At 53.8% G+C, this 23,110-nt stretch overlaps 1 protein-coding gene across 12 annotated transcripts; it reads right to left on the bottom strand.

Annotated features, from left to right (window-relative positions):
• Positions 1-464: 464 nt before the first annotated feature.
• Positions 465-23,083, bottom strand: CPT1C (carnitine palmitoyltransferase 1C). Of its 12 annotated transcripts, XM_033224091.1 has the most exons (20): positions 22,404-22,628; positions 21,845-21,913; positions 21,427-21,581; positions 16,299-16,438; positions 13,036-13,207; positions 12,699-12,800; positions 12,483-12,620; positions 9,248-9,325; positions 8,924-9,031; positions 8,740-8,824; positions 7,947-8,142; positions 7,638-7,820; positions 6,492-6,597; positions 5,315-5,431; positions 4,096-4,260; positions 3,724-3,858; positions 2,618-2,770; positions 1,426-1,539; positions 1,211-1,303; positions 465-777 (listed from the first exon to the last, which is right to left on the bottom strand). In XM_033224091.1, the coding sequence occupies exons 3-20, from the start codon at positions 21,565-21,567 to the stop codon at positions 592-594; spliced, it is 2,412 nt and encodes an 803-aa protein (XP_033079982.1). In that variant the 5' UTR covers positions 21,568-21,581; positions 21,845-21,913; positions 22,404-22,628; the 3' UTR covers positions 465-591. The 12 variants fall into 12 exon arrangements, 11 of the variants coding, with proteins under 11 accessions (XP_033079982.1, XP_033079981.1, XP_033079973.1 ...); XM_033224090.1 differs by lacking the exon at positions 21,845-21,913; XM_033224082.1 differs by lacking the exons at positions 21,845-21,913; positions 22,404-22,628 and adding an exon at positions 21,964-22,196.
• Positions 23,084-23,110: the final 27 nt, after the last annotated feature.

Below are 23,110 nucleotides of genomic sequence, written 5' to 3'. Positions count from 1 at the left end.
CATCTCTACTAAAAATACCAAAAAAAAAAAAAATTAGCCAGGCATGGTGGCAGGCGCCTGTAGTCCCAGCCACTCGGGAGGCCGAGGCAGGAGAATGGCGTGAACCAAGGAAGCGGAGCTTGCAGTGAGCCGAGATCACGCCACTGCACTCCAGCCTGGGCGACAGAGTGAGACTCCATGTCAAAAATAAATAAATAAATAAAATCAAGTAAAAATAAATAAATAAATAAACAAAAATAAAAAAAATAAAGTATAGAGTGTTACAACTCTGTCAGTCCCCATATAACACCCCCATGCTGCCTATAAAATAACCTGTGGGCTGGGCACGGTGGCTCACGCCTGTAATCCTAGCACTTTGGGAGGCCAAGGTGGGCGGATCACGCGGTCAGAAGATCTGTCCTCCCCCACCCTGGTCCTCACCTCTTCCACCCCTCCCTGCCCAAGAGCATAGCAGACACCACACACCCAGCTCACACATCTTTATTAGCCCGGATATCAGGTGGCCAAACAGGCTGCCCCTGTCCTGTGTCAGCCAGCTGTGGCCATCTTCACCCTCATTCCCCGGAGAGGCCAGCTGCCTGCTGGAAGGAGTCAGAAGTCGGTGGATGTCATTGATGTCTTGGAGGCCCCAGTCTGGCGGGAGAGAAATCCACACCTGTGCCTGGAGTCCTCCTTCCCTGACCCTCTGAACCGGCGCTTAAAATGCTGTCCTGCCTGGAACAGGGAGGCCACATCCAACAGTGCGTCCTCAATGTGCTGCCCCAGCCTGTGGGAATCCTGGAAGGAGAACGGTGTCAGAGCCAGGGGAAGCTGGGAGACAGGATCCTGGAGGCTGAGAAACAAGAGGGCTGAGGGCCTGGATTCCTGGGTCTGAGGGAGGAGGTGCTGGGGAACATGGACTCCTGGGTCTGAGGGAGGAGGGGCTGGGGGCCTGGATTCCTGGGTCTGAGGGAGGAGGTGCTGGGGAACATGGACTCCTGGGTCTGAGGGAGGAGGGGCTGGGGGCCTGGATTCCTGGGTCTGAGGGAGAAGGGGTTGGGGAACCTGGACTCCTGGGTCTGAGGGAGGAGCTGGGGAACCTGGACTCCTGGGTCTGAGGGAGGAGGTGCTGCGGGCCTGGACTCCTGGGTCTGAGGGAGGAGGGGCTGGGGGCCTAAGCTCCTGGTTCCTGAGGAAAGAGGGAGTTGGTGGGTACACACGTTTGTCTCACCGTTTTTGTGCTTGATTTTTTGCTGGAGATGTGGAAGGTGATCATGTCATCCCCCATGAAGATATAAGAGACACCATAACCATGGTCATCAGCCTGGAGTCAGAAAGAGTGAAGGGAAGAAAATAGCTCCGGTCTCCTCCACCCCCACTACGCAGGAGTGCAGGCCCCCAGCCCCCTCTTTCCTCTAGGGGCCAGCGCGCGCCAGCTCCACTCACAGGCCCGAATCCACCTCCTGAGGAAACATAGTCCGGGTAATTGTGGACGTCAAACAGATGCATTTGCTGAACAGGGATCTGGCTGGTGGACAGCTGCCACTGCTCCGAATGGACCTGAGGACAGGAGCCCATCACATGTGCAGGACAGAGATCTGCAGTTCCGGCCCTTGGCTCCACTTCACTCCCTGCACCCCTGGCTCTTTCTCATCCCTAAATCCCGGGCCTCCTTCTCCATGACCACGCCCTTCTCCTGGCCGTGCCCTATCTGGCCACGCCCCTCATCTTCTCACCAACCACGTCCCTCTCCTCTTTTCCCTCGGACCACGCCCCCCTCTGACCACGCCCTTTCCTCCTAGCCCCACCCCACCGACCCTCTCCTCTTTGGTCTGCTCAGGTTGACTCTCGCCTTCTGCCTTTCTTCCTCCGCCCTCCAGCGCTCTAACTGACTTCTCTGCTGATGTGTCCTTTCTCAACATCACCCTTTTTTTTTTTTTTTTTTGAGACGGAGTCTTGCTCTGTCGCCCGGGCTGGAGTGCAGTGGCCGGATCTCAGCTCACTGCAAGCTCCGCCTCCCGGGTTTACGCCATTCTCCTGCCTCAGCCTCCCGAGTAGCTGGGACTACAGGCGCCACCACCTCGCCCGGCTAGATTTTTGTATTTTTTAGTAGAGACGGGGTTTCACCGTGTTAGCCAGGATGGTCTCGATCTCCTGACCTCATGATCCACCCGTCTCGGCCTCCCAAAGTGCTGGGATTACAGGCTTGAGCCACCGCGCCCGGCCACCTTTTTTTTTCTTCCAGACAGAGTCTCGCTCTGTCGCCCAGGCTGGAGTGCAGTGATGCGATCTCAGCTCACTGCAACCTCTGCCTCCCGACCTCCGTCTCCCGGGTTCAAAGGATTCTCCTGCCTCAGCCCTCCCAAGTAACTGGGATTACAGGCGTCTGTCACCATGCCCAGCTAATTTTTGTATTTTTGGTAGAGACAAGATTTCACCATGTTGGCCAGGCTGGCCTCGAACTCTTGACCTCAAGTGATCCGCCTACCTCGGCTTCCCAAAGTGCTGGGATTACAGGTGTGAGCCACCACACCCGGCCTTGATGAGTCCTTTTTCAACATCACCCTCCTTCCCTGAAGCCACTCCCTTCTTCCATGGTCTCCCATTTCCCTCTCTAACCCTTTCCCTGTGCCCCAACCTGGGTCAGGAAGGGTGACTGCAGGTGGAGGAATCGGGACACGATGTAAAGCGCAAAGAGGTGGCGGTCGACTCCCTGCCCGCTCATGGCTGCCTTCAGCAGAGCCTGGTGCTTGTCCACTGCCATGCGAAACAGGGTGAGGCACTGTGGGTCCTGGGGTCCCCAGGGAGGTCACAGGTCATGGAAAGACAGGAAGTCGACTTAGTGCTGGGCCTGCGGCGCACCTGGCCTCAACCGAGCTTGCCGCATCCCTGCAAGGTGGGAATATCAACCCCATTTTACAGATGGGGAACTGAGGCTTAAAGAGGGGAAATCATGTGCCCAGGTTCACACAGCCAGGGACAGCCAGGTGGGTTTCTAGGTGTATCTGGCCCCAGAGCCCAAACTCCTCCCATGGAACCACAATACCTTGTAGGTGCGGCGGTAGGTGTGGGGCAAGGGAGCAGAGGTGAGGGGCAGGTGGGATCTGGGCAGAGGGGGTGCAGGGAATGGTGCAAAGGAAGGTCATAAGGTCACATAGAGGTTAAATGGGCAGAGTTACATTGTAAAAATGGAGTTCCGGCCAGGCGCATTGGCTCACGCTTGTAATCCCAGCACTTTGGGAAGCTGAGGCAGAGAGATCACCCGAGGTCAGGAGTTCGAGACCAGCCTGGCCAACATGGTGAAACCCCGTCTCTATTAAAAAAAAAAAAAAAAATTAGCTTGGCATGGTGGCGGGCACCTGTAATTCCAGCTACTTGGGAGGCTAAGGCACGAGAATCACTTGAACCGGAGAGGCAGAGGTTGTAGTGAGCCGAGACTGTGCCACTGCACTCTAGCCTGGGTGACACAGCAAGACTCCATCTCAAAAAAAAAAAAAAAAGAAATGGGGTTCCTTCTTGGGTGCTTCTCCAGTGCCCTATGAGACCACCATGAAAGCAGATATCACACTATGCTGGGCTGGCTCCCACATCGGTGAGCTCTTTGAAGTCAGAGGCCAGGTCTGATTCATCCCTTATCCCTCGTTCCCCTCATGGAGGCTGGCTTCAGTAGGTCCCATCAATGTTTGCAAGTGGACGAGTGAGTACCCGGAAATGACTGAAGCCTCAAGCGAGGCCTGCACCCACCATCTTCTCTTTGTCCTCCATGGCCCTCACAAAGTTGCAGGCCTCCCTCGTGCAAGACCGCACTGTCTCCGTCCGACCTTCCAGGAATAAGCGAGTCATGGCCGACTCATAAGTCAGGCAGAATTGACCCCTGTCCTGGGGGACAAGGAGGAAAAGAGGAGTCTGTCAGCAGGGCTCAGGAAATCTTACAGACTTGACCCATCTCTGTCCAGACCTCCAGCCTCCTCCAGCCAGCCCAAGAATGGTTGGGAGAGAGAATTCAAGATGGCCGACCCACAATGGCTACGACCACAGGGAACTATGGAGGGGCAGGTCTTGGGGGCTCAGGTGGACTGAGACCCTGAGGGGGCTGTGGTGGGGAACCCAGCTGACCCGGAAGTGGGCCAGTTGCAAGGCGATCTGGATGAAGCTGTCTGAAGAGAGGTGGCAGCGTCGGATGAAGCTCTTGCCAAATAGGGAGAATGGAAAGACATGGCAGTCGACATTTTCAGACAAGATCTTGGCTCCCCTCAGGGCTAGAGAGATGGAGGAGTGGATCTGCCAGAGGAGGAGGGAAGAGGAGTAGTTGGGGTTACAGATAGGGGTAGGGTGAAAGCCAGGAATGAGGCTGGAAGCGAAGGTGGACGTGGAGTTAGGGTTGTGGCAGAATACGGAAATGGGGACAAAGAACAGAAGATAATTGAAGGATGAGACTAAAGATGGAGATGGGGCTGGGCATGGTGGCGCACGCCTGTAATCCCAGCACTTTGGGAGGATGAGGCAGGTGGATCACCTAAGGTCAGGAGTTTGAGACCAGCCTGGCCAACATGGCAAAACCTCATGTCTATAAAAAATACAAAAAATTAGCCGGACGTGGTGGCAGGCACCTGTAATCCCAGCTCCTTGGGAGGCTGAGGCAAGAGAATCACTTAAACCCAGGAGGTGGAGCTTGCAGTGAGCTGAGATCGCGCCATTGCACTCCAGCCTGGGTGACAGAGCCGGACTCCGTCTCAAAAAAAAAAAAAAGATAGGGATAGGCATGGCAATGCAGACTGGAACAGGATTGGGGTTGGGCCACAGTTGAAGCTGGGGTTGGGAATGGAGGAGGGACTGAGAGTGGTTTGGGAATGGAACGGGGAAGGGGTTGGATATGGAAAGTGAATTGGAGTTGGGCATGGGTTGTGATTGGAGGTGGGGTCGTGACTGAGTACAGGATGGGGTTGGGGTTGGGTATGGGGTGGAGTTAGGATGAACACGGGAGTGAATTCAGGTGTGGTGGTGGTGTTGGGATGGGATTGGGCATGGAGTAGGGGTTGGTGCTGGGGTTGGACAGTGGTGAGTTTTGAGTCTGAAGCGAGTAGAGATGGGGCTGGGGTTGAAGATGGGATTGGCAATGGGAGGAGGGTTGGAGTTGGGGCTGGGGATGAGGTTCGTGTTGGGGTTTGAGGTTGTAGATACATTTGGCCTGATTTGGAGATGGGGGAAGTGTGAGTTTCGGGTTGGGGGTCGAAATGGGGTTGATTTTCAGGTTGAGATTGGGGGTGGGGATGAGTTTGGAGTCAAGGCTAGGAATCTTGAGACTTGGAGGAGAGGCCCAGAAACCCAGCCTCACCTGGTCTGGAAGGTCCCATTGCAGCCGCTGGGGCTGGGGTAGTGTGGGGTCTGGGTGCCCCTTGCAGTGGCCGTCTGTTGAGTAGCCCAGCTGAAAGCATTCTGTAGCCAGAGTGAACTGTGGACAAACAGAGGCTGTCAGAGTCCCTTCCTCCCTGAGGACTGAGGACCTCTTTTCATACGGCTCTTTTTGGGGTAGGGGGAAGTCTCTGAGAAACAGAAACCTCTGATGTTCACAGATGGGGTCTCAGGTTCATGTTCCTCAAGAACAGGACTAATACCAATACTCAACCGGCGTTTACTGTCCCTGTACTTCTTTTCTTTTTGACAGGGTCTTGCTCTGTCATCTGGGCTGGTGTGCAGTGGTGAAATTAGAACTCACTGCAGCCTCAAACTCCTGGGCTCAAGCTATCCTCTGGAGTAGCTGGGACCACAGGCATGTACCACCATGCCTGGCTAGTTTTTTTTTTTTTTAATGTTTTTTGTAGACAGGGTCTCATTATGTTGCCCAGGCTGGTCTCAAACTCCTAGGCTTAAGTGATCCTTCTGCCTTGACCTCCCAAAGTGCTGGGATTACAGGCATGAGCCTGTAATCATCAATCAGCCCAGAGACATCTTCTTGCTCTGTAACTCCTCGCTGTGGGACTCTGGGAAAATCTCTTCCTTCTTTGAGCCCCAGTTACCAATTCATCAAAGGAAGGTCCTCACCCCAGACCCTTTCTTTGCTGGGTGACACTGGGCCAGCCTCTGCCTCTCCCTGAGCCTCAGTTTTTCTTTCTTTTCTTTTCTTTTCTTTTCTTTTTTTTTTTTTTTGAGATGTAGTCTTGCTTTGTTGCCCAGGCTGGAGTGCAGTGGCACAATCTCAGCTCACTGCAACCTCCACCTCCCAGGTTCATGCGATTCTCATGCCTCAGCATCCCGAGTAGCTGGGACTACAGGCACTTACCACCATGCCTGGCTACCAGTAGTGACGGGGTTTCACTATGTTGGCCAGGCTGGTCTCGAACTCCTGACCTCATGATCTGTCTGCCTCGGCCTCCCAAATTGCTGGGATTACAGGCGTGAGCCACCGTGCCTGGCCAAGCCTCAGTTATTCTTCTGACCCTAAGGCCCTGGAGAGGATGGTCTTTGGAGATGGGGCGGGGGTCCCCAGAACAAGGGAGGGCTGGCCGCCCTACCTCCCACATGTGTCCTGAGATGGGGCAGTCGGCCCAGGAGTGCTCCACGCTGAGGCCCAGCTTCCCGTTAGAGAAGACGATTAGGGTGAAGGATTTGTCAAACCAGCTGTTGGGGAGAGTTCAGAGGGGTCACCGAGAGCGAGGGGCAGAGGGACCTCGGAGTGCTTTCTGTGGGACTTGAGGGGGTTTTCTAGATGGGGAGATGTGGGAATCCATTGGGGTGCTGGTGTGGGGATTTCTAGGACCACTGGGGGGTCCTCAGTAGTGGCCCTGGAGGTATCTAAGATATGTCTGGGATTTAGAGTTTGGGGATTTTGTTTGTTTGTTTGATGGAGTTTCACTCTTGTCGCCCCAGCTGGAGTGCAGTGGCACGATCTTAGCTCACTGCAACCTCTACCTCCCAAGTAGCTGAGGGTTCAAGCGATTTTCCCACCTCAGCCTCCCAAATAGCTGGGATCACAAGCACGCACCACCATGCCCAGCTAATTTTTGCATTTTTAGTAGAGATGAGGTTTCACCGTACTGGCCAGGCTGGTCTTGAACCCCTGACCTCAAGTGATCTGCCCCTCTCGTCCTCCCAAAGTGCTGGGATTACAGACATGAGCCACCACGCCCAGTCTAGAGTTTGGAGATTTTTAGAGAACTCACTGAGGAAGGTTCAAGGCTTTTGGGGGTGCTGGGAAGTCAGCGGGACCCCCCTGGGGCCTAGGAATTCAGTGATGCCTGCCAGGCCCGAGAATCTCTAGGTCTGGAAGTCTGGGTCTGGGGCCATGGGTTTGGGGTGCCTGCATTAAGGCCTGAGGATTGAATGGTTCAAGTTCTGAGGCTGAGGTTGCCAAGTCTGGGGTCAGGGCCTAGGGGTCCTGGGTTTGGTGGTCCTCAGATCTGGGGTCTCTGGGTCTGAGGGTCCAGCTCAGGGGTTTGGAGTCTCGGATTTGGGGTCACTGGGACTAGGTTATAGGTCTTGGTCCCAGGTCTCCAGGTCCCAAAGCATTGGGTCTGGGGTCCTCAGCTCTAGGCAGCCGCTGGTCTACAGACTCTGCAGGTGTGGGCTCCAGGGTCTAGCTGTCTATTGTCAGGGGTCCTAGGTCTGATATTGGATTCTGGGGTGCCACGTCTGGGGGCCCCATCCCAAGACTGACTCACCGGTCATGGCCCCGACCAGCCAGCAGGGCATGGGCATAGGCATCCAACGACGCTGCTGGGTCCTCCCTGGTGAGCCCCGCAGGCTCAGCATCCAGTGACACAAAGAAAGCGGCCCCTTCCACTGCCTCCAGGGCCTCTGCTGCCTGGGTCTTCAGGGATGTTCGTACCTGGGCCCATGTGCCCCTGGAGGGCCCGGGATATGCCTGAGTCCATCCTGCCCAGCCGCCACGTGGTCCCACCCTGCCCTTCCACGGCCTCAGGACACTGGCGGCCTCTGAGAGCCCCTGACCCCTGACCCCCAACCGTTACCTGGGAGCCGCGGTCAGAGCAGCCAGATGTTCCTCGTGGGGGCAGGCCGGTGAGGGATCATCCAGGATTCGCTGAAACTGCTGCTCCAGGGCCCTCGGGGAAAGCAGGCTGTTTCGGGAGTGGGTCCCCACGCGGAAGAATCGGCCCCGGTGCCAGACAGCCACATGCTGGCTGTCATGGAGGTGGCGGATGTAGTCTAGGGGTGGCGTTGGCAGAAGTGTGGGGACAGGCCAGACACATAAAAATAGCGACCCCTTATTATATACTGCTTAGGTGTCATCAGTTGTTCAAAGCACCCTAGTCATCATCAGCACCCTAGGACTTCTGTGTTTTGGAGACAGGATCTCGCTGTCGCCCAGGCTGGAGTGCAGTGGTGAGATCTCAGCTCACTGCAGCCTCAACCTCCTGGACTCAGGCAATCCTCCCACTTCGGGCTCCTGAGTAGCTGGGACCACAGGCGCATACCACCATGCCTGGCTAATTTTTGAATTTTTCATATAGACCAGATCTCACTACGTTGCCCTAGGCTGGTCTCGAACTCCTGGCCTAAGCAATCGTCCACCTCGGCCCCCCAAAGAACTGAGATTACAGGCATAAGTCACCGCGCCCAGCTCCTAGGTACAATTATTATCCCACTTTAGTGGAAGCTGAGGCTCAGAGAGGGTAATAACGTGCAGAAGGTCACACAGCAAAGATGCAATGGGTCCCAGCTCAGGCAGGCGGACTCCAGAAAACATGCTCTTAGCTACTAAATTGTTCTGCCTCCATCAGTGGGGACAGGAGAGGGTCTCACCTTTTTGGACCCCTGGAATCCTCGTGGTGTTGAAGATCTTCTCATACTGGGCAGAGCATAAGGGACGCATTCCCATTAGCAAAGTCTGCAGGAAACCGTGGGCTGTGAGCTGCCTTCCAGGACCCATGTGGCCCAAAGGCCACAGGACTACACCTCCATCCCCAGCCCACTGGGGCCCTCTTACCGGGGTTATCTCCTGGCGGTTCAGGCGGTGGCGGTACAGGAGGAGGGCGTGGACGGCATTCCCAGCGCGAGCTGCCTGCAGAGGCGTGGGTGTGACATACAGGAAGTCCTGGGGACCAGGAGAGGAGACGGCAAAACACCCGGGTCAGGTGTGCCCCTGATGGAGCCACCGACCCAAATACAGGTCCTGACCCCAAAAGAGGGCAGAACGATGAATCCCAGATGGTTCGTCCAGATCCAGGTCACTAAGCATGAATGTCACATTCCACCCAGGTACCCCCACCCTAGACCTGGGGCCTATGAACCTCACCCCTCCCCTTCTCACCATCATGTAATAGTTGCTGTTCACCATCAGCGGATTTCGGGAGCGCAGGTACACAAATTCCTCCCACCAGTCACTGACCTGGGAGTGGGGTGGGGAGACACACAGTGAGGGGCCAGGGCCTTGCTGCGGGAGGGACAGTAGGACAGGGAAGGCCCCAGATGTTCCTGTGTCAGGCAAGGAGGATACAGCCAAAGAAGCCAGCCATCGTAGTCAGTAAATAGCAATCGCCTAGAAATCCATCCATGGACGATCAGTTAGCTAAACCCTGTTACACTCCGGCAGTGCAATATTACATAGCTGTTGGAAAGAACAAGGTACAGCTGGGCGCGGTGGCGCCTGCCTGTAATCCCAGCACTTTGGGAGGCTAAAGCGGGTGGATACCTGAGGTCAGGAGTTCAAGACCAGCCTGGCCAACATGATGAAACCCCATCTCTACTAAAAATACAAAAATCAGCCAGGCGTGGTGGCACACGCCTGTAATCCCAGCTACTTGGGAGCCTGAGGCAGGAGAATCGCTTGAATCCTGGAGGCATTGGTTGCAGTGAGCCGAGATTGTACCATTGCACTCCAGCCTGGGCCACAAGAGTGAAACCCTGTCCACCCCCCCCCAAAAAAAAAGAAAAGAAAAGGAAAACAGAACATAAATGTAAAATTTATAAAACAATAAATATGTGAAATAATATATATATGTGTAAATACATGAAAATTTTGGCCTTGCCGATACCATAATAAAATCAAACAATGAAAAACACAAAAGAAAGCACTGTGTCACAGTTTAGCTGGTCTTGTAGGGTTTGTTTTTGTTGTTGTACATAAAATAATGGTGTGTGTATCACTGGCAGTTGGCTTGGAGGTACAATAAAATATACAGGCCAGGAGCAGTGGTTCATGCCTGTTATCCCAGCATTTTGGGAGGCTGAGGTGGGAGGATAGCTTGAGCCTAGGAGTTTGAGACCAGCCTGGGCAACATGGCAAGACCTCATGTCTACAAAAAAGTTTAAAAATTAGCAGGGCTGGGGTGCACATGCCTTCCTGGGTCCTAGTTACTAGGGAAGCTGAGGTGGGAGGATGGCTTGAGCCTGGGAGGTCAAGGCTGCAGTGAGCTGTGATCACGCCACTGTCCTCCAGTCTGGGTGACAGAGTGAGACCCCTTTCAAGAAAGAAAAAGGAAAGAAAGAAAGAAAGAGAAAGAAAGAAGACAGAGAGGAGAGAGAGGGAGGGAGGAGGGAAGGAAGGAAAAGAGAGAGAGAAAGGAGGGAGGGCGGGAGGAAGGAGAGAGAGAGAAAGAGAAAGAAAGATAGAGACAGAAAAAGAAAGAAAGAGGCAGGGTGCAGTGGCTCATGCCTGTAATCCCGGAGGGAGGAAGGAGAGAGAGAGAAAGAAAGAGAAAGAAAGAAAGAGAGAAAAGATAAAGAAAGAAAGAGGCCAGGCACGGTGGCTCACGCCTGTAATCCCAGCACTTTGGGAGGCTGAGGCAGGCGGATCACAAGGTCAGGAGACCGAGACCATCCTGGCTAACACGGTGAAACCCTGACTCTACTAAAAATACAAAAAAAAAAAAAAAATTAGCCAGCTATGGGAGGCTGAGGCAGGAGAATGGCATGAACCTGGCAGGTGGAGCTTGCAGTGAGCCGAGATCGCGCCAGTGCACTCCAGCCTGAAGGGAAGGAAGGAAGGAGACAGAAAAAAAGAAAGGAAGGAAGGAGAGAGAGAAGGAAGGAAGGAAGGAAGGAAATAAGGAAAGAAGATAGGAAAGGTGGGAGGGAGGGAAGGAAGGGAAGAAAAAAACGTGCGTGTGTGTGTATGTGTGTAAGTAGAATCTTGTCCAAAAGTGTAAAGAAAAACAAAAATTTAACCAGAAAAGCAAGGCCTGCCGTTCCCTTCTACTTCTCGACATTTCATCCCCTTCATTGGGTTTGACCAACTGAGCCTCCCATATCGGTGCCCCTTGGGGCTCTGTCGCAGACCCTCTTCCCTTCCCCTCTCGCTCTAAGCACAAGTTTTCTCATCCGAGCCCCGTGTCTCAATGACTTACAATGGTAGATCTCACGGTAGCTTCCTCTGCAGCCTCCCACCCTCCAGTCTTTCCCCCACACCAGGGCTGACCCAGCCCCTTCCTTGCTCCAAACCCTCCATGGCTCCCTAGTACCCCCAGGAAAGAGTCCAGGATCCTCAGCCTGGATTTCAGGCCTCTCCCACCACTCCTCACCATTCAACTCCTTTGGGGTTTTTTGGGGGTTTTTGTTTTTGTTTGTTTGTTTGAGACAGAGTCTCGCTCTGTGGCCCAGGCTGGAGTGCAGTGGCACAATCTCAGTTCAGTGCAACCTCCCCTGGGTTCAAGCAATCCTCCCGCCTCAGCCTCCCGAGTAGCTGGGATTATAGGCGCATGTGCCACCACGCCCAGCTAATTTTTGTATTTTTAGTAGAGACGGGGTTTCAGCATGTTGGCCAGGCTGGTCTCGAACTCTGTTTTTTTTTTTTTTTTTTTTTTTTTTTGAGACGGAGTCTCCCTCTGCCGCCCAGGCTGGAGTGCAGTGGCCAGATCTCAGCTCACTGCAAGCTCCGCCCACCGAATTCACGCCATTCTCCTGCCTCAGCCTCCCGAGTAGCTGGGACTACAGGCGCCCGCCACGTCGCCCGGCTAGTTTTTTTTTTTTTTTTTGTATTTTTTAGTAGAGACGGGGTTTCACTGTGTTAGCCAGGATGGTCTCGATCTCCTGACCTCGTGATCCGCCCGTCTCGGCCTCCCAAAGTGCTGGGATTACAGGCTTGAGCCACCGCTCTTGACCTCATGTGATCTGCCTGCCTCAGCCTCCCAAAGTGCTGGCATTACAGGCGTGAGACAGTGCGCCAGGCCTAAGTCCTGGAATTCTGGTTCAATCTTTGGAAGATCAAGGGTGGAGCTCAGAATATTGGAGCATCTATACCCTTAACCTCAACATTAAACATAGAGAGCATATATATGTTATGAGCATATATATATAAATATATATGCTTATATGTATATTTAAATGTTGAGGTTAGGCTACAGATGCATGTGAGTGGGGCTCAGTGTATTGGCCCTTGGGGGCCGGGGCCCAGGATGCAGGCCCGGGGCCAGGCTCCAATCGCGGCAGGGGATGTGTGGGTTGTGGGCGTGTCGTGGGGCGGGGCGTGTAGAACTCGCAAGTTTAGCAGGGCGAGCTCACAAACTTAGCCTTTCAGGTGGGGCCTTGGTGGCAGTGGCGGGACTCACATAATTGGACGCCCACCAGGACTTGAGCCTCAGGTACCACTGCAGCAGTGACGCCTGCAGCCTCAGGAATTCCTGCGCCAGGACCGCGGTCCAGTCAAAGTCCTCGTCGGAGAGGACGGGCCGGACCGACTCCAGGTACTAAAGGGGAGAAGACGGCAGGTCATGCCCGCGGCCCACCCAGGCCACCCCGGCCCATCTGCGCGCTCCCAGGCCCACCTTGCGCACGGTGTCCTGCACAGAGGGCACGGGCTGGCGCGGCAGGGAGCGCTGGTAACTGAACAGCATCGGGTGGCGGCCGGAGAAGATGCGGACCAGGGCCTGGGGAGGAGGAGTTACCGGGTCATTAACCCCTCACCAGGACCAGGGAGTTGAGGGGGGCAGGGGTCTTCAGTGGGACAGAAACCCAAAGAGAAGGACACAGAGACTTAAGAGCATCAGAGACCCCGAGAGAGAAAAGGACAGCGACCCAGAGGGGGGGGATAGAGATCCAGAGAGAGGGGGACAGAGAAGTGGGTCCCAGGAGAGCTGGAATAGGGGTATGCCCCTCCCATACCAGCCAGGTCTTGGTGGGGGAGGACATGGCTCCGTGGGGCTCAAGAAGCCAGCCGTGGTAGCACAGAAGCAGCCTCAGGGCCACGTGCAGTGTGAAGATCAGGGCTCCCCACAAACAGGAGGCAAACAGGGCAGCTGCCAGGACCCCCCGGAGCCCGTGGTGCTGTCCGCCCCTGCAGGGAGAGAAACAGAGGCTGGGCCTAGGTCTCCTGGCCTCAGAATCTCCCTCCCTTCCAGCCCCCTCCAGCCCCTGCCCTGATCTTTTGGCTGTCAGACAGAGAAACCCATTTTTGTCATTTTAGTAGGTGTGAGCTCTGTCACCCCCTCCAGCCCGCTCCCACTGTGGCAGCACCGAGCTTCCAAAGTCACTTTCCATGGAAATTGGTAGGTGCTTAATAAATGACAGCCATTTTTTTTTTTTTTTTTTTTTGAGACGGAGTCTCGCTCTGTCACCCAGGCTGAAGTGCAGTGGCCAGATCTCAGCTCACTGCAAGCTCCGCCTACCGGGTTTACGCCATTCTCCTGCCTCAGCCTCCTGAGTAGCTGGGACTACAGGCGCCGCCACCTCGCCCGGCTAGTTTTTTGTATTTTTAGTAGAGGCGGGGTTTCACCGTATTAGCCAGGATGGTCTCGATCTCCTGACCTCATGATCCGCCCGTCTCGGCCTCCCAAAGTGCTGGGATTACAGGCTTGAACCACCGCGCCCGGCCGACAGCCATTATTTCTATTGAGGGGACACTTTTTCCTCCCAGCTATCTCTACTCTAAGGCAATAGTTCTGAAACTGTGGCTCCTGGAAGCACCGCCCGGGAGCTTGCTGGAAATACGTATTCCCGGCCCCTTTGAGACCTAACAAGCCAGAATCTCTCGGGGTGGGGTCCAGCAATCAGCGTTTTTTTTGTTGTTGTTGTTTGTTTTGTTTTGATTTTGAGATGGAGTCTCACTCTGTCGCCCAGGCTGGAGTGCAGTGGCACAATCTTGGCTCACTGCAACCTCTGTCTCCTGAGTTCAAGCAATTCTCCTACCTCAGCCTCCCAAGTAGCTGGGATTACAAGCACCCGCCACCATGCCCGGCTAATTTTTTGCATTTTTAGTAGAGACAGGGTTTCACCACGTTGGCCAGGCTGGTCTCGAACTCCTGACCTTAGGTGATCCGTCCACCTTGGCCTCCCAAAGTGCTGGGATTACAGATGTCAGCCACTGCGCCTGGCTGTAATCAGCGTTTTAACAACCCATCCAGGTGATACCAATGCCAGCTTAAATTTAGGAAAAGCTGGTCTAAAGCTACATTAAATCAGCACGTTTGTTTGCAAAGTTTGCAAATGTCACCTGGAGGACTTGGGTCAAATGACTTTCCCTGTATAGACTGGGTAAATCTAGCGTTCTGGGAATTTTTTTTTTGGGGGGGTGGATAGAGATGGGAGTCTCACTATGTTGCCCAGGCTGGTCTCAAACTCCTGAGCTCAAGCCTCTTGCCTCAGCCTTCCGAAGTGCTGGGATTACAAGTGTGAGCCACTGTGCCCGGCATCCCTCTTGGAAATGTCTACATCTGGTCCTGGGTTTGTTCTTTGAAGCCATCTGCACAAAATGTGGACCTTCTTCCCCAGGAGGACTCATCAAAGAACTAGACCTGACATTTCACCTGCACCCAGTTTTCAAACCCTTCCTGAAGATGACAATAACACAATAAAAATAATGCAACCACTCCCAAGAGGAACTCCTGGCACTCTACTGACTATGTGACAGGCATGATTTTTTTTTTTTTTAATTGAGAAAGAGCCTCACTCTGTTGCCCAGGCTGGAGTGCAGTGGCATGATCTCAGCTCACTGCAACCTCTGCCTCCCGGGTTCAAGCAATTCTCCTGCCTCAGCCTCCCGAGTAGCTGGGATTACAGGCACCCGCCACCACGCTTGGCTCATTTTTGTATTTTTAGTAGAGACAGGGTTTCACTGTGTTGGCCCAGACTGGTCTCGAACTCCAACCTCAAGTGATCCACCCACGTCAGCCTCCCAAAGTGCTGGGATTACAAGTGTGAGTCACCATACCCGGACAACAGGCAGGATTTTGATTAATTCTTCCAAGCACTCTACGAAGCAATTATTCATACCCTCATTTTACAGATGAAGGCCTTGACAGTCAAGAATGGTGAGGTCTCTTGACTAAGACTACATGACTAGACATGGGCAAAGCTCATACTTTTTTTTTTTTTTTTTTGAGAGTCTCGCTGTGTCACCCAGGCTGAAGGCACAGTGGCACAATTTTGACTCACTGCAACCTCTGCCTCCCAGGTTCAAGTGATTATCCTGCCTCAGCCTCCTGAGTAGCTGGGACTACAGGCACGCACCACCACACCTGGCTAATTTTTGTATTTTTAGTAGAGACGGGGTTTCACCATGTTGTCCAGGCTGGTCTCAAACTCCTGACCTCAGGTGATCTGCCCACCTTAGCCTCCCAAAGTGCTGGGATTACAGGTGTGAACCACAACGCTCGGCCATTTTTTTTTTCTTTTTTTCTTGAGACAGTGTCACTCCGTTGCCCAGGCTGCAATGCAGTGGCATGATCTCAGCTCACTGCAGCCTCGACCTCCTGGGCTCAGGTGATCCTCCCACCTCAGCCTCCTGGGTAGCTGGGACCACAGGTGAGTGACACCACACTTGGCTAATTTTTTGTATTTTTAGTAGAGACGGGGTTTCACCATGTTGCTTAGGTTGGTCTCAAACTCCTGGGCTCAAGTAATCCTCCTGCTTTGGCCTCCCTAAGGGATTACAGGCATGAGCCACTGTGCCCAGCAAAGCTCGCACTATTTTTTTTTTTTTTGAGACGGAGTTTCGCTCTTGTCGCCCAAGCTGGACTACAGTGGCCCGATCTCAGCTCACCAAAACCTCCACCTCCCGGGTTCAAGTGATTCTCCTGCCTCAGCCTCCCTAGTAGCTGGGATTTCAGGTGGCTGCCACCATGCCCAGCTACTTTTTATATTTTTAGTAGAGATGGGGTTTCACCATGTTGGCCAGGCTGGTCTTGAACTCCTGACCTCAAGTGATACACCCACTTCGGCCTCCTAATGCCCAATGTGCCGGGATTACAGGGGTTAGCCACTGCGCCCGGCCTCACCTCCTTTTTCTTCATGCTATACCTTTATTAATCTGACCCAAAGTAAGTCTCAGAGGTAACTTTTCTTTAGCAGGTACACCACAATGACAGAAGAACTTACTGGGTGGAGGGAGAGTGATTGGGGGTTACTGGGCTGGAGTGGGGGAACCTCACCAGTCGGGCAGCAACTCTTTGATCTTCTCCATCAGTCCTAAGGAAGGATCCAGCTGGAGGAACCAGGCAAGCTGGATGGCACTGAAGAGGAAAAGCCAACTGAGGGGGCTGGCAGGAAACACACCGGTGAGAAAGTCATTCTGTGGGGAGGAAAGGGCATCCATTCAATCATCTGCCCTCTCCTCTGTTCTGTGCCATCCTCAAACATTATTGAGCACCCAGTGTGTGTTGAGCCCTGAGCTGGATGCTCAAGATCTAGTAGGGAACAGAGAGATCCAGGTCTTGCCCTTAGGAAGGTCAGTCCAGAATGAAGTAAGTATTAATTGCCATAGGGCAAGAAACAGGAGGAGCCCTGTGTTGGCAAGTTACAGTTCGAGGGCATCAGGGAGGGTTCCCTGGAGAAGGATATTCTGAGGCAAGACTTCAAAGGGGAGGCTGTCAAAGGCAGAACAGGCCAGGTGTGGTGGCTCACTCCTGTAAACTCAGCACTTTGGGAGGTCAAGGAGGAGAATCCCTTGAGCACAGGAGTTCAAGACCAGCAGTGGCTCACGCCTGTAATCCTAACACTTTGGGAGCCTGAAGCGAGTGGATCACTTGAGGCCAGGAGTTCAAGACTGGCCGGGACAACATGGTGAAATCCGTCTCTAATAAAAATACAAAAATTAGCTGGGCATGGTGGCGGGTGCCTGAAATCCCAGCTACTTGGGAGACTGAGGCATGAGAATCGCTTGAGCCTGGGAGGCAGAGGTTGCCGTGATCCAAGATTACATTACTGCACTCCAGCCTGGATGACAGGACAAGACTCTGTCTCAAAAAAAAAAAAAAAAAAAAGCCAGGCACAGCGGCCCACACCTTAGTCCCAGCTACTTGGAAGGCTGAAGCAGGAGGATCACTTGAGCCCAGGAATTCAGGAATGAAGTGAGCTGTGATGGTGACACTCCAGCCTGGGTAACAAAGTAAGACCCTGTCTCAAAAAAAAAAAAAAAAAAAGTCGGGTGCGGTGGCTCAAGCCTGTAATCCCAGCACTTTGGGAGGCCAAGACGGGCGGATCACGAGGTCAGGAGATCGAGACCATCCTGGCTAATACGGTGAAACCCCGTCTCTACTAAAAATACAAAAACTAGCCGGGCGAGGTGGCGGGCGCCTGTAGTCCCAGCTACTCGGGAGGCTGAGGCAGGAGAATGGCGGAAACCCGGAGGCGGAGCTTGCAGTGAGCTGAGATCTGGCCACTGCACTCCAGTCCGGGCAACAGAGCGAGACTCCGCCTCAAAAAAAAAAAAAAAAAAAAAAAATTAGCCGGGTGTAGTGGTGGGCGCCTGTAGTCCCAGCTACTCAGAGGCTGAGGCAGGAGAATGGCGTGAACCCAGGAGGTTTTGCAGTGAGCCGAGATCGCACCACTGCACTCCAGCGTGGGCAAATGAGCGAGAGTCTGTCTCCAAAAATAAAAAAAAAGCAAAATGATCACTGTTCAGAGCAGGGTCTGGAGCTCAGTAAGGCCTTCTAGAAGTACCAGATAATGGAATCAATGAGGAATGAACAACAGCACTGGGTTACCAACTAAACTCCTTTGGAAGCCTGAGAGAGAGAACTAACATTTAATGAGCACTTACTACATTCCAGGTGCCATTTACAAGGATTAACAATTTAAATTCTCCCCAAGCTGTGTTAATTAAGTACTAACATGACCTCATTTTACAAATGACAACACTGGGGTTTGGCCAGGCGCAGTAGCCCATGCCTGTAATCCCAGTACTTTGGGAGGTCGAGGCGGGTGGATCATCTGAGGTCAGGTGTTTGAGACCAGTCTGGCCAACATGGCAAAACCCAATCTCTACTAAAAATACAAAAATTGCCAGGCACAGTGGTGGGCACCTATAATCCCAGCTACTCAAGAGGCCGAGGCAGAAAAATCGCTTGAATCCGGGAGGTGGAGATTGCAGTGAGCCAAGATCCTGCCATTGCACTCCAGCCTGGGTGACAAAGCGAGACTCCGTTTCAAAAAAAAAAAGGCCAGGTGTGATGGCTCACGCCTGTAATCCCAGTGCTTTGGGAGGCTGAGGAGGGCAGATCACGAGGTCAAGAGATAGAGTAGAGGCCATCCTGGACAACATGGTGAAACATCGTCTCTACTAAAAATACAAAATTAGCTTTACGTGGTGGCACACACTTGTAGTCCTACCTACTCGGGAGGCTGAGGCAGGACAATCGCTTGAACCCGGGAGGCAGATATTGCAGTGAGCAGAGATCAGCAGTGGCTCATGCCTGTAATCCCAGCACTCTGAGAGGCCAAGGTGGGTGGATCACCTGACATCAGGAGTTCGAGACCAGCCTCGCCAACATGGTGAAACCCTGTCTCTACTAAAAATAGCAAAAATTAGCGGGGCGTGGTGGTGGGTGCCTGTAATCTCAGCTACTTGGGAGGCTGAGGCAGGAGAATCGCTTGAACCCAGGAAGTGGAAATTGCAGTGAGCCAAGATCATGCCATCGCACTCCAGCCTGGGCAACAAGAACAAAATCTGTCTCAAAAAAAAAAAAAAAAATGCATTTTTCTCCATGCAATTTTACCACACACAAGTATGTGTGTGCATGTATATATTTGTAGGTCTATAAATATATGTATCTGTGTATGTATGTATTTAAACAAAGGAAAAGGATGGTCACGTTTGTTGGTTGTTTTTTTTTTGAGACGGAGTCTCGCTCTATCACCCAGGCTAGAGTGCAGTGGCGCGATCTCGGCTCACTGCAAGCTCCGCCTCCCGGGTTCACGCCATTCTCCTGCCTCAGCCTCCCAAGTAGCTGTGACTACAGGCACCTGCCACGATGCCCAGCTAATTTTTTGTATTTTTAGTAGAGACAGGGTTTCACCGTGTTAGCCAGGATGGTCTCGCCCTCCTGACCTCATGATCCGCCCGTCTCGGCCTCCCAAAGTGTTGGGATTACAGGCGTGAGCCACTACGCCCTGCCTGTCTTTATTTTTTCAATAGAGATGGGATCTCCCTAGGTTGCCCAGGCTGGTCTCCAGCTCCTGGGTTCAAGCGATCCTCCTGCCTCAGCCTCCCAAAGTGCTGGGATTAAAGCTGTGAGCCCCCGGAGCCAGGAGTGATTCCATCTGTTGATCTCTGCTGTGTTCTCCATGCTAAAGAGAGCCAGGCCCTTACCGGATGCCCCATAAATATATGGTGAATGAAGAACAATATGAGAAGCTAACACTCAGACCTTGCCATGGGCCAGGACATAAAAGAATTAATTTAGGCCGGGCGCGGTGGCTCACGCCTGTAATCCCAGCACTTTGGGAGGCCGAGACGGGCGGATCACAAGGTCAGGAGATCAAGACCATCCTGGCTAACACTGTGAAACCCCATCATCTCTACTAAAAATACAAAAAGTTAGCCGGGCGTGGTGGCACCTGTAATCCCAGCTACACGGGAGGCTGAGGCAGGAGAATGGTGTGAAGCCGGGGGGCGGAGCTTGCAGTGAGTGGAGATCGCGCCACTGCACTCCAGCCTGGGCGACAGAGTGAGACTCTGTCTCAAAATAAAAAAAAGAATTAATTTAGTCTTCAAGGCTATCCTGTGAGGGAGGTGCTGTCAACATCAATGTTTTCCACGAAGGGAAACTGCAACTCCAAGAGAGGTGCTTGCCCAAGATGACACAGCTACTAAGCCATGGAGTCAGGATTCAAACTCAGTCCTGACCCCACAGGTGTTCAAGACCCCAATTCACACACAGAGGATGTGACAAGGGGGAGGCCCTGTATGGAGACAGTGCAAGAGTTCTAGAACCAGGAACTCTGGGACAGACATGGGTGCTGGTTATACATTGGGCATGGGCATTGTAGAAAGGGACGAAGGGCAGGAGTTTGGGCCAGGCGCAGTGGCTCATGCCTATAATCCCAGCACTTTGGGAGGCAGATCACTGAGGTCAGGAGTTCGAGACCAGCCTGGCCAACATGGTGAAACCCTGTCTCTACTAAAAACACAAAAATTAGCCAGCATCATGGTGCACACCTGTCGTCCCAGCTACTCAGGAGGCTGAGGCGGGAAAATCGCTTGAACCCAGGAGTTGGAGGCTTCAGTGAGCCGAGATCGTGCCACTGCACTCCAGCCTGGGAGACAGAGCAAGACTCTGTCTCAAAAAAAAAAAAAAGCTGGAGATGATCCCAGCACTTTGGGAGGCCGAGGTGGGCGGATCACCTGAGGTCAAGAGTTCAAGACAAGCCTGGCCAACAAGGTGAAACCCCTTCTCTACTAAAAGTACAAAAATTAGCTGGGCATGGTGACCGGCACCTGCAATCCCATCTACCTGGGGGTGCCGAGGCAGGAGAATCGCTCGAACCCAAGAGGCAGAGGTTGCAGTGAGCTGGGAGAGATTGTGCCACTGCACTCCAGCCTGGGTGACACAGCGAGACTTTGTTTCAGAAAAAAACAGGCTGGGCACAGTGGCTCACGCCTGTAATCCCAGCACTTTGGAGGCCGAGGCGGGCGGATCACCTGAGGTCAGGAGTTCAAGACCAGCCTGGCCAACACTTTGGGAGGCCGAGGTGGGTGGATCACAAGGTCGCGACTTCAAGACCTGCCTGGCCAACATGGTGAAACCCCATCTCTACTAAAAATACAAAAATTAGCCGGGCGTGGTGGCGGGTGCCTGTAATCCCAGCTACTCGTGAGGCTGAGGCAGGGAACTGCTTGAACCCAGGAGGCAGAGGTTGCAGTGAGCCAAGATTGTGCCACTGCACTCCAGCCTGGGTGACAGAGCGAGACTCTGTCTCAAAAACAACAACAACAACAACAACAAAAGAAGCTTGCGATGAAAGGGAGAAATGAGAATTTCACCATAAGGTAAGGATATGGAGTTCTAGAAACTGAAAGTGGGTAGTTTTTGGGGGGCCCAGTTCCCCTCTTGTGTGAAAGAAGTGAACAGAAGTTCACAGCAGGTGAGGCTGTGGATCCCGGAAGTGAACCACGGAGAAATAACTAAAGGGGTCCCGGGAGCAGACATCGAAATTCCCGGAAAAAGTGGTGATAGACTCCCAGAAACGGACCAACTGAAATGCCGGAAGTGAGCCTCAGACATCCAGGAAGCAGAAACCTGGATCCCCGGAAGGAAACCAACCAGCAGCACGCCTCACCCAGAAACGTGAGAGATGCCTTTTCCAGGAGCGCAGGCCAGAGAGGTAGATCTCCTGCAGCACAGGGGCACTGAGTTCCACTTCAGCCCCGTCCGAGGTCAGCGAGGGTCGGAAGCCCACGGCCTGGTGCGCTTCAGCCATGTCACGCTGGAGCCCTGGGAGTCGGGCAGAGTCACTCTTCAGGCCCCCAGCCCCTCCTCCATCAGACTCAGGAGTCCAGGCTCCCAGCCCCTCCTCCTTCATACCCAGATACCCAGTAGTCCAGGCTCCAGTCCCTCCTCCCTCAGATCCAGGAGTCCAGGCCCCCAGCCCCTCCTCCCTCAGACCCAGAAGCCCAGGCCCCAGCCCCTCCTCCCTCAGACAGCCTCCAGCTGCCTCTTTGCGCCGACCCAGGACTAGCTCATCCTTCTCTAAGCACCTGAGGGGTCTTGAGGGTCCTGGTTTATAGACCCGGAGGTTTTGAAGGAAGGACGTCAATTCGGGGCCTCTGGGAACGCATAGAGAGGCCAGAGGGATAGCTCGCGTCAACCCCTTTACCTGCTCTGCCAAGAACATGGTGCGGGGGCAGTGCCCTCCCCCCAGTACAGGACTCTGAAGATTCGGGGGTGGGTGGAGGAGGGAAACTGGTCCAGGCTGAGTTGCGGGGTTTTGAGAAAAACATTAGTTTTAGACCCATATGAAACAAACACCTATTAGATATTGACGCTGTCCACCCCATTTCCGCTTCTCATGCCGAGGCAAGGGGGGTGGTGTCTATAAATTCATCCGCTCTGAGGTGGCCCAGCGTCTCCTCCCCCTGCCCGGGCTGGAGAGGATGGGGAAGGAAGCACCCACTGCGCATGCCTCGCAGCCTGGGATGCTGAGACTGAGCGGAGGCGAGCATGGAGGACAAGTGATGGAGAGGCTTGCACGCCCAAACCCTAGACACAGGACTCCAGCCCCCGCAGGAGCCCGAGCCCCTGGGGTCCAATACTTACCACGTTGAATCAGGGGTCCGCTGATCGGATCCTGGGGTCCAAACCCAATTCCATCCCCGCCCCCGGATTTTGAGCGCCGGCCCCAAATCTCCCGCTTGCGTATGTCCAATCCCAGTGCAAGGAGTCCACCACCGGGTCGACGGGCCTTTGGAGTCCTGCCCACTCCCAGATCACCGTCACCCAGAAACCCCGATTCCTGTCTCTAGTGTCCCTAGCCGGGTATTCAGGTCCGGGTTTTATCCCCGCCAGCTTCCAATCCCCGCGTTCTATCCCCGCCCCCTTAGAGCCGCGGCGTCCAATCCCCTCCATCCGTTCGATCCCCAGTCCTCTGTCTCCTTTTACCCGGCCAGATTCTCCACCATTTGGCGGCTCGCATTCTGTGCAGCTGTTCGGAACTCGGGTTTCTGGGCTCCTCACTCGGCGCATTGTCTCTTAGTCTCCTGTCTCTTCGAGGAACAAGGCTCAGCTGGGAGGCCACAGCCCACCCCTAGGTGCATTGTAACGTCAGGCGCGTAGGGTGCCGGAGCAAATCTCAGCCCTTTCACGCCAGGGAGGGAGGAGGGATGTTTGGCGGTAAGGAGGGCCCACCAAAACCACCCACGGAAGGTGCATGAATTGAGTTGGCAAGAAGGAGGCGCTACAGCGGGTTGGATTCAAGGTAGACAGTGGGACTTCCGTGAGGGAGAAGCAGCATGGATAATGGAGAA

This window comes from Trachypithecus francoisi, unplaced genomic scaffold, assembly GCF_009764315.1.
Source record: "Trachypithecus francoisi isolate TF-2019V2 unplaced genomic scaffold, Tfra_2.0 Lachesis_group12, whole genome shotgun sequence".
Classification (NCBI taxonomy): Eukaryota; Metazoa; Chordata; class Mammalia; order Primates; family Cercopithecidae; genus Trachypithecus; species Trachypithecus francoisi.
The sequence above is the reverse complement of the archived record's forward strand: the minus strand, read 5'-3'. Positions and strand labels throughout refer to the sequence as shown.